Here is a 10,997-nt window from a genome sequence, read left to right as displayed (position 1 = left end):
GTCTGGTTAAAAGAGAAGAGAGAGAAGGAAGCGCTACATCTAAATGACAGGGCTGTGGGTAATCACTGGTGGAACCTCAATTAAATCCAAGGCAATTTCACAAAAGATGAGACAGATAAATTCAAAGGTGGAATGTGTGGTTTTCAGATGGCTGATGGAGGCCTGGAATCCAGAACACAACAAAGCAATTTGGATTTCTGTCTCTCTCAACTGCTCATATCAGCCCACGATTAATTAAGCCCTCAGGCAAAGATGGGTGTCTCTCTTTCCAGTTCAGGGCCCAAACATGAAACAGTATAAAAAGGACAGGGGAGCCCCGGACTTTTCAGATTGCTCCTTTCCTCTCTACATCCAAACGAAACTTCTTTTAACCAGGTAAGACTGATAATCTATTCATTTCTTTGTTTATTATACTTATGTTTGAGAAATTGACTCCCAGCGTAGGAATCGGCCTTATACGATGTTGGACCGTTGGCCCATCTGGCTCAATATTGTCTATACTGACTGGTAGTGGCTCTCCAGCATTACTGGCAGGGAATTCTACACCAGCCCTTCCTGGAGATGCTGGGGATTGAACCCCGGTCCCCCTGCATGCAGAGCAGATGCTCTACCCACTGAGCTGTGGTTCTTCCTCTGCTGCTTCCAAATTGTAACAGGCAGGCATGGTGCAATATATTTAGGGATGGTTGGGTGTGTGTATAGCAGTCTCCTTAGGCTCTGGCTGTTGGTGATACAGAACAGTTCTTGACTCACCTTTTCAAAAGGTGTGGTGGCTGAAGGAGCTTCAGTTGGACTCATGGCCTGGTTGAGAGTCAATATCTTAATGCACCAAAGTGGCTCTTCCATTTGTCTTGACGAGGAACTCTTTATTATATATCTACTTACTTTTAATAACCCCATCAATGTCCATGGAAATGAAGTTTCCGGTTGAAATTTTAACACAAGAGTTTGCAATGGTCACCAGCATGGATGGTTTTAACAAGGGACTAGAGAAATTCATGGAGGATGAGACTGCTAGTGGTTACGAGCCATGAGGGCTGTGTTTTGCCTCCATTTTAGGAGGTAGTATGCCTGCTGAATAGCAGAGGATTCTGGGACTCACAAGTGGGGAGGGTTGCTGTTGAGCACTTGTCCTGCCGGGGGGTGGGTGGGCTTCCCATTGTGGTATCTGGTTGGCCACTGGGAGAACAGGACGCTAAACTGGATGAGCCCTTTTTGGCTTGATCTGGCAGGACTCTTCTTACATTCATCCGGGGGGGGGTGGCTCCCAGAGCTTTTTACAACAATCAAAATTAGAACACCCTTGCTTTCAAGCTGACAATCTCAAACACATGGCACAAGGAGGAAAGGGGATGAGGAAGGAAGAGGGGAAAAGCAAACCCACTGTGTCTTAGGTAAAGGATCTTCACTTTGGCAGGAAGAAGGGAAGCACCATGACGGCTCCTTCTTTGGCTAATGGAGAAGGCCAAGTTGGTCTTCCCTTGCTGCGATGCTCTTGTTGGGAGGCTCTTCAGTTCTGTCTCCTAGAACAGGTGCCACTTGGAGATGAGGAGCCTTTCTGGAGAAACCAGCTCCTGGCCTTTTCTTCTTCAACTTCAGCTTAGCTGGATCAGGCCAAAAACCCACCTAGTCCAACATCCTCTTCTCACAGTGGCCAACCAGATGCCTGTAGGAAACCTGCAGGCAGGACCCAAACACAAGAACATCTCTACCCTCCTGTGGTTTCCAGTAACTGGTTTTCAGAAGTATTCCTGCCTCTGACCATGGAGGGCAGAGGAAAGCCACTGTGACTAGTAGATATTGATAGCCTCATCCTTCATGAATTTGGACAATCCACTTTTAAAGTCATCCAAGATACTGTAGTATCCATAACAGCCTCCTGTGGGAGCAGGTTTCATAGCACAACTCTGTGCTGTGTGAAGGACTTTCTTTTATCTGTCCTGAATCTTCCAACAGGCAGATTCATTAGATGTCCGCAAGTGCTAGCGTTAGGAGAAAACATGTTCCTTATGCCCCCCCCCACAAATCCACAATTTATTCAAGACCAAATTTTCTAATCCATTAATATTTATCCTTCCTGTTGTTCCACAGCCAACTTCCAAAACACAGCCATGCATTCTAAAACTCAATCCTGCGCTGTCCCATGCTCCACTCCTTCAATTGGTCTTGGACATTGTGGATACGGTGGTGGATATGGCGGTGGATACGGCGGTGGATATGGCATCGGAGGTGGCATCATCGGAGGTGGCAGCATTGGAGGTGGCATCATTGGAGGTGGTAGCATCGGTGGTGCTGTATCATCCAGCAGCCTTGGCATAGTCCCCGGGGCCAATGTTTCCTGCGTCAGCCAAATTCCATCATCAGAAGTGGTGATCCGGCCACCTCCAGTTGTGTTGACCATCCCAGGAGCCATCCTCACTTCAAGTGGGCAAACGGCTGTGGGAGGTTACAGTCCATGTGCTTCTGGTTATGGCTACGGGTCCTCTGGTTATGGCTACGGGTCTTCTGGTTATGGCTACGGGTCTTCTGGTTATGGCTATGGTTGTGGGGTGGGTTCCTCTTCTGGAGGTTACCTTGGCGGTGGCTACAGAGGTGGCCAGTCATCAAAGGGTTACCCCTGCTAAGCCATTGTGAGAAGACCAGGACTATCCAGAAATCGCCAACCCACCAGTATGGACTCTGCAGCCAAGTTTATGGGTCTGGGCTTCAAACAATGTTGAGCTCCATACTTATGAATGGTTCTCCATATATGTGAAAGATCAAAGCCCTGTTATGTATCCTTTTCTCACAACTATTTACTTTCCATAAGTGTATATTCCCTTTCCCAAAATGCTCTCCAGCTGCATAAGGACCAGAGGTGTCCTTCCCACATCTATACATCTCACTTCTGAGAGATTATTCTCTTGTTACATAGCTTTGTTGTATGTTTTCTTGATACTCTTCATGTTCTAATAAAACTTCCTTTGCATCGTAGACCTGCTTCTTGTTTGTTAATTTATATAGATTTTTTTTTTTTTTGTTACGGTTCTCAGCCAGCACACACATATATCCATAAAAACAATCCAAAATACATTCTAAAATATAAACTATAAATATAAACTTTAAACTTTAAACAATTTTGGATAAAAGAAGATATCACTACTTTAAAAGGTTGGCTACAGCCGATTATAGCACTGGTACTGGTTATTGTTTGGTAATAATAATAATAATAATAATAATAATAATAATAATAATAATAATAATAACATTTATTTATTTATTTATTTATTTATTTATTTATTTATTTATTTATTTATTTATACATACATACCCCACCCATCTGGCTGGGTTTCCCCAGCCACTCTGGGCGGCTCCCAGCACAACAACAACAACAACAACAACAAGATAAAACATCAAACATTAAAAACTTCCCGATACAGGACTGCCTTCAGCTGTCTTCTAAAAGTCAGATAGTTGTTTATTTCCTTGACATCTGAAGGGAGGGCGTTCCACAGGGCGGGCGCCACCACCGAGAAGGTCAATGTTTCTAAACCAGGAATGGGTAATATTTCCCAGCCCAGGGGCCACATTCCAGGGTCCGCCTGCCATGGGTGGGCAAAGCCAGAGCCAGTGGCGTCGCTAGCCTCTGCGCTGCTGGGGGCGGCGGCAGCGCAGAGGCACCCCCTGGGGGAGGGGCACGACGCGCGCGCCGTGACGTCATCATGACGTCACGACGCACGTGTATACAGAAAGGGGGGATTTCCCCCTTTCCGAGGCTTTTTTTCGGCGGGGGGGGGGTGGTGACCAGCGAGGAGGGGGTGACGGGTGACCCCCACCTCGCTGGTCGCCCCCCCCGCCGAAAAAAAGCGGTGGAAAGCGGAAAAAGAAGCAGAGCGGCGCTTAAACGCGCCTGCTCTGCTTCCTTTCCAGGCTTTCCCCGCCCCCCCCCCGCGGTTTTTTTCGGCGGGGGGGTGGTGGTGACCAGCGAGGAGGGGGTGACGGGTGACCCCCACCTCGCTGGTCGGCCCCCCCCCCCGCCGAAAAAAGCGGCGGAAAGCGGAAAAAGAAGCAGAGCGGCGCTTAAACGCGCCTGCTCTGCTTCCTTTCCAGGCTTTCCCCGGCCCCCCCCGCGGTTTTTTCGGCGGGGGGGTGGTGGTGACCAGCGAGGAGGGGGTGACAAGGGTGACCCCCACCTCGCTGGTCGCCCCCCCCCCGCCGAAAAAAAGCGGCGGAAAGCGGAAAAAGAAGCAGAGCGGGGCTTAAACGCGCCTGCTCTGCTTCCTTTCCAGGCTTTCCCCGCCCCCCCCCCGCGGTTTTTTTCGGCGGGGGGGGGTGGTGACCAGCGAGGAGGGAGTGACGGGTGACCCCCACCTCGCTGGTCGGCCCCCCCCCCCCCGCCGAAAAAAGCGGCGGAAAGCGGAAAAAGAAGCAGAGCGGCGCTTAAACGCGCCTGCTCTGCTTCCTTTCCAGGCTTTCCCCGGCCCCCCCCCGCGGTTTTTTCGGCGGGGGGGTGGTGGTGACCAGCGAGGAGGGGGTGACAAGGGTGACCCCCACCTCGCTGGTCGCCCCCCCGCCGAAAAAAAGCGGTGGAAAGCGGAAAAAGAAGCAGAGCGGCGCTTAAACGCGCCTGCTCTGCTTCCTTTCCAGGCTTTCCCCGCCCCCCCCCCCCGCGGTTTTTTCGGCGGGGGGGTGGTGACCAGCGAGGAGGGGGTGACGGGTGACCCCCACCTCGCTGGTCGCCCCCCACCGCCGAAAAAAAGCGGCGGAAAGCGGAAAAAGAAGCAGAGCGGCGCTTAAACGCGCCTGCTGTGCTTCCTTTCCAGGCTTTCCCCGCCCGCCCTCCCGCGGTTTTTTCGGCGCGGGGGGGGATGACCAGCGAGGAGGGGGTGACAACCCCCCTCGCGGGTCGCCCCCCCCCGCCGAAAAAAAGCGGCAGAAGCACCCCATCCATGTGCTGCTGCTCCGGGGGTGACGGAGGGAGCAGCGGCGCGTGGGAGTGGCGGGAGGGGCCGCCGCTTGACACCCCCACCTGCCGCTGCTCACCCTGTCACTGGGGGCGTCCCGCCCCCACCGCCCCTCCCCAGCGACGCCCCTGGCCAGAGCTATAAGTAGCCAGAGGAATGAATTGGGTCATCCTGGATCAGTGGATCCCTCCTCGCTCAGAACAGACTGCAAAAAGATCAAACCTATCCATCCTTAAAGAAATCAGCCCTGAGCGCTCACTAGAAGGACAGATCCTGAAGTTGAGGCTCCAGTACTTTGGCCACCTCATGAGAAGAGAAGACTCCCTGGAAAAGACCCTGATGTTGGGAAAGATGGGGGGCAAAAGGAGAAGGGGACGACAGAGGATGAGATGGTTGGACAGTGTTCTCGAAGTGACTAGCATGAGTTTGGCCAAACTGCGAGAGGCAGTGAAGGATAGGCATGCCTGGCGTGCTCTGGTCCATGGGGTCACGAAGAGGCGGACACAACTGAACGATTGAACAACAACAACAACAAAGATTTATCAGCTCAACATCAGGTAGGGAACCCCTTGTTTACGGGGGCTGAGGCTATGACAGGTGGAAGCAGGAATCAACTTACAGGTCCCTAAAGGAACGCACATTCAGGACAAAAAGAATGAAGGAGAGTCAAATGAGGCAATTGCTCAAAATGCTGATGCCTTTGGAGAGTTTCCTTTACTGCGGAGAAAGTTAAGAGATAACAAGATCAAGATAGCTGAGTGGGCAGCAAAGGAGGCAGATGTGGTGACAGGGAAGTTTTGAAGTGGTTTTTGAACCGATCCTATTGCAAGAAACTGCAGTCCCTCTAGGGATGGGGGAGAATAAAAAAAAAAAATTGTAGAGGAGTCGGAGGGGACTCAAATGGTCATCTAGTCCAACCCCCTGAAATGCAGGAATCACAGCTAAAGAACCCCTGATTTGATCTTGTTCAAAACCAAATCTATCAAGTTTGTGCTTTGTGAACCAGAACAGAGCTCTCTATCATTGTTTTACTGATTTGAATTTCACAGTTCTCCAACCAATTATTTTACAGAAATGCAGAGCTGTCCTGCCGGTGATTTCCCCACCCCTCCCTGGCAGTGGGGTGAGGATTTGAACCTGCTTCTCCTGAAGGGAGAAGTCAGTGCAAAGCCTTGATGCTGGGCGGGAGAGGGGGATCTGGAAAGGATTCCCACCATCAGGTGGGGGAGACGCCGCAAGGGTTTCTTGTGAAGAAGCCCCACAGAGTTTGCCCCATGCATCATGGGGGCGGCAGTGAAGCGTTTTGCCTCAGGTGCTGAAATGCCTCCAGCAGGGCCAGATTTAGGTTTGATGAGGCCCTAAGCTACTGAAGGTAATGGGGCCCTTTTAAATGTCCAGCTTCCTTTGTCAACAACAAGCGGGTGCTGTTTTTTTGTGTTGAATACATGCTATATGTTACAGGTGGGTAGCCGTGTTGGTCTGCCGTAGTTAAAACAAAATAAAAAATAAAAAAATTCCTTCCAGTAGCACCTTAGAGACCAACTAAGTTTGTTCTTGGTATGAGCTTTCGTGTGCATGCACACTTCTTCAGATACCTATATACCATGCTATATGGTCATTTATGGACCTAATAGGTATCTAAAGCCAATTGCACATAACAAAATATTTTATCAAAGTAATTGTTGAACTGAAATACAATTAAGAAGTATATTAATACTGAAATACAATCAAGATGAAGTATACTAATAGTGAAATAACTACTAAGCTCTAACTTAAAATGATTGGGGGCCCTACACAACACAAAACACTGCTGCTGCATGTAGGTTTTATTTAATTTTATATATATATGAAATGTGCATCCAGGTTTTTCTCTCCTTTAAATTTTTTGGGGGTCCCCAAGAGAGTGGAGCCCTAAGCTACAGCTTGTATAGCATATACATAAATCCAGGATGCGTGTGGTGCTCCAGGAGGGGAATATGTTTGTTCATGCAATGGAGCAGGAATACTGCCATTATTAGGGGCGCAGGTGGCGCTGTGGGTTAAACCACAGAGCCTAGGGCCTGCTGACCAGAAGGTCGGCGGTTCGAATCCCCGCGACGGGGTGAGCTCCCATTGTTCAGTCCTTGCTCCTGCCAACCTAGCAGTTCAAAAGCACGCCCCAAAGTGCAAGTAGATAAATAGATACCGCTCCGGTGGGAAGGTAAATGGCATTTCTGTGCACTGCTCTGGTTCGCCAGAAGCAGCTTAGTCATGCTGGCCACATGACCCAGAAGCTGTACGCTGGCTCCTTTGGCCAGAAACGCGAGATGAGCGCTGCAACCCCAGAGTCGTCTGCGACTGGACCTAACAGTCAGGGGTCCCTTTACCTAAATCTGGAACTGGCTTCCAGCCATCCTTGCAAAAATGCATCGATTAGAGGAAATGGAGTATGGATATGAATATATCAGAAATGAGACCTGCTTCCTGTCTATTCCACTGAAGAAATCTGATGGAATCGCTGCCCTCAGATAACAACTGAAGAGGAAGCAGGAGGCTCATTCCATCAGTTTCACTGAAAACTGAGCTCCATCAGGGACATCCTATCCCTGAATTATGCTAGCTGATCATTATAAGAACGACTCTTTCATATCCTCCAACATTTCTCTGATGAAAATAGGGATATCCCGTTCCACCATGATTATTTCCCTATGCAGGATTGCCTTCAAATGGCTCGGGGGTCGGATAACTCCACACCCTCCAACATTTCTCCAGTGAAAAAAGGGACACCCTAAGGAAAAGCGGTACATTCTGGGATCAAATCAGAAACCGGGACGTCTTCTCTAAATCAGGGTCATCACTGGAAAAAAGGGATATTTGGAGGGTTGGCTCCTTCACAATCAGTGCCCAATTTTTTTTATTTTCCACACTCTCCCAAAAACTATGGGAACCTTTTCGACTGGAGAGCCAGACACTAATGCTCTAACTAAATAAATAATTTGGATACAACCCTTTGTAAAATAATAATAAAAAGTTGTGGTTTTTTGCTTGCCTGTTTGTTTTTTAAATACTTAATTGGGTTTTAGTTGAACCTATTAAAGTTGAACCACTTTAAACTTCTTTTAAAGTGCAGGGAGGTTATTCAGCGCTTGCCCAGCCAGGCCAGTTCTGCAGCAAATTATAATTGCAGTAAACTGCTCCCAGTTGAAACACCTTCATGAATAATGCTTTGCTCTCAAGAAACCGCAAGTTTTTCTTGTATCTGCATCATTATTTTGCCATAATGCACCAATTAAGCCTGAAATTGCACCCTATTGAAAAGCACTCTGGTTCTCCTTAGATAAAAATCATTGCCGAAGCGCTCCCCCCCCCCCTCTCGCCAACACGGAGACGCCAAGATTAGAAAAGATTTCTAACCTTTGTTCTGAAACTTTTAGAGCAGGCTTGAGGAATCAGTAGTTTGCATTTACAGCCAAACATGCTTCATTTGCACTTTCCAAAACAATTCACAATCCAAAAGTCAATCGTCCTTCGAAATTCACACCTCTACAAAGTTTATAATGCAGTTCTCCAGCCAAGAGAAGAGTGTTAAACCACTCTGGGAATTGTAGCTCCAGGAGGGGAATAGGGGTCTCCTAACCCCTCTCAATAGGGTCGCAGGTGGCGCCGTGGTCTAAAACACAGAGCCTAGGGCTTGCCGATCAGAAGGTAGGCGGTTTGAATCCCCATGATGGGGTGAGCTCCCGTTGTTCGGTCCTTGCTCCTGCCAACCTAGCAGTTCAAAAGCACGCCCAAAAGTGCAAGTAGATAAATAGGTACCGCTCCGGTGGGAAGGTAAATGGCATTTCCGTGTGCTGTTCTGGTTCGCCAGAAGCGGCTTAGTCATGCTGGCCACCAGGGCCGGCACCTCCATTTAGGCGAACTAGGCAATTGCCTAGGGTGCCAAAATTGAGGGGGCGCTGGCCAGGCTTGGGCGGGACGGGCGAGCAGCAGCTTCTCCACTACAGCGGAGAAACTGCTGCTTGCCTCTCCACCCCCCACCTCCTGCTAAAGCAGGCTTTGGCGGGGGGCACCAGAAGGTGATTTGCATAGGGCGCAAGAAGCCCTAGCACTGGTCCTGCTGGCCACATGACCCGGAAGCTATACACCGGCTCCCTCGGCCACTAAAGCAAGATGAGCGCCGTAACCCCAGAGTCGTCTGCGACTGGACTTAACGGTCAGGGGTCCCTTTTCCTTTACCTTTAACCACTCTCATTAATAAATGACAGCTCCCATAATTCTTAGGGTGAAGCCATTGCTGTTGCATACCCTTCAACATTTCTCTGATGAGCCCCAGCCTCCAGTCCCTACTTCTCAATCTATATTGTATTATTTTATGCACTGTGGCTTGCTGTCTGTTTTATTGATTGTAGTTTAGAAATAATTTATTGTAACTGTTAAGGGTGGAATTCTGTTTAATTTTTATATGCTGCTATTATTATTCTATACTATTCTAATGATTGTTGAATGTTACTTTATTTGATGTAGGTTGTTTATTTTAAAGCTATGTTTTATTATCACATTTTTGTATTGCATTAGATTGTTGTAAGTTGTACATTCTTTGTTTCTCCAGCTTGTAAACTGCCTTTGGTATTGTAAGATAGATAGGTGGTATACAAATTTAAAGCAATGATGATGATGATGAAAATAGGAGTGTCCTATTTAAGAAAAAGGGACGCAGGTGGCGCTGTGGTCTAAACCATGGAGCCTACGGCTTGCCAATCAGAAGGTTGGTGGTTCGAATCCCTGCGATTGGGTGAGCTCCCATTGCTTGGTCCCTGCTCCTGCACACCTAGCAGTTTGAAAGCACGTCAAAGTGCAAGTAGATAAATAGGTATCACTCCAGCGGGAAGGTAAACAGCATTTCCGTCTGCGGCTCTGGTTCACCAGAAGCGGCTTAGTCATGCTGGCCACATGACCCGGAAAAACTGTTTGCGGACAAACGTCTGCTCCCTCAGCCAGTAAAGCGAGATGAGCACCGCAACCCCAGAGTCGTCCGTTACTGGACCTAATGGTCAGGGGTCCCTTTACCTTTTTATTGGAGGAGGAGGAGGAGGAGGAGGAGGAGGAGGAGGAGGAGGAGGAGGAGGAGCTTATTATTTGTATCCCACCCATCTGTCTGGCCACTGTGGTCAGCCTCCAACATATTGTCTATAAAAACACAGAATCATAGAAACCTAGAGTTGGAAGAGACCCCAAGGGCCATCCAGTCCAACCCCCTGCCAAGGAGGAAACACCATCAAAGCATTCCTGACAGATGGCTGTCAAGCCTCTGCTTAAAGACCTCCAAAGAAGGAGACTCCACCACACTCCTTGGCAGCAAATTCCACTGCCAAACAGCTCTCACTGTCAGGAAGTTCTTCCTCATGTTTAGGTGGAATCTTCTTTCTTGTAGTTTGAATCCATTGCCCCGTGTCCGCTTCTCTGCAGCAGCAGAAAACAACCTTTCTGCCTCCTCTATATGACATCCTTTTATATATTTGAACATGGCTATCATATCACCCCTTAACCTTCTCTTCTCCAGGCTAAACAAAATAAACATAATAAAACATTAAATATTTAAAAAGCTTCCCTATACAGGGCTGCCTTCAGATAATCTTCTAAAGGTTGTGTAGTTACTTATCTCCTTGGCTGGGGGGGGGGGGTCGCATAACTCCATAACCTCCAACATTTCTCCAATGATAATAAGGACGTTCTAGGAAAAGTGCAACATTCTGGGATCAAATTAGAAACTGGAAAGGGTTCTGTAAATCCCAGACTGTCCCTGGAAATCAGAGACACTTGGAGGGTCTGCATCAAAGCACTTTATGGTGTGAATGTGTCCTTTTGATTCTGGATTTAATGGTCTGAAGTGAGGGGGAAGCACTTGAGGTCGGGTGGGGAACCTGCAATCCCCTCAGATACTGTATCAGGGAGTTTTTAATGTTTGTCCTTTTATTATGTTTTCATATGTGCCGGAAGCCACCCAGAGTGGGGAGGGTATTAATAAATTATTATTATTATTATTATTATTATTATTATTATTATTATTATTATTAT

At 48.2% G+C, this 10,997-nt stretch overlaps 1 protein-coding gene across 1 annotated transcript; it reads left to right on the top strand.

Annotated features, from left to right (window-relative positions):
- The first annotated feature begins 316 nt into the window (after positions 1-316).
- On the top strand, positions 317-2,970 carry LOC117061762 (ctenidin-1-like). Its single transcript, XM_033174720.1, has 2 exons — positions 317-375; positions 2,092-2,970. Exon 2 carries the CDS (start codon positions 2,112-2,114, stop codon positions 2,622-2,624), a length of 513 nt encoding a protein of 170 aa, XP_033030611.1. The 5' UTR covers positions 317-375; positions 2,092-2,111; the 3' UTR covers positions 2,625-2,970.
- The last annotated feature ends 8,027 nt before the right edge of the window (positions 2,971-10,997 follow it).

This window comes from Lacerta agilis, chromosome 17 (assembly GCF_009819535.1).
Source record: "Lacerta agilis isolate rLacAgi1 chromosome 17, rLacAgi1.pri, whole genome shotgun sequence".
In the NCBI taxonomy this organism is placed as follows: domain Eukaryota; kingdom Metazoa; phylum Chordata; class Lepidosauria; order Squamata; family Lacertidae; genus Lacerta; species Lacerta agilis.
This window is presented reverse-complemented; position numbering and strand designations above follow the sequence as displayed.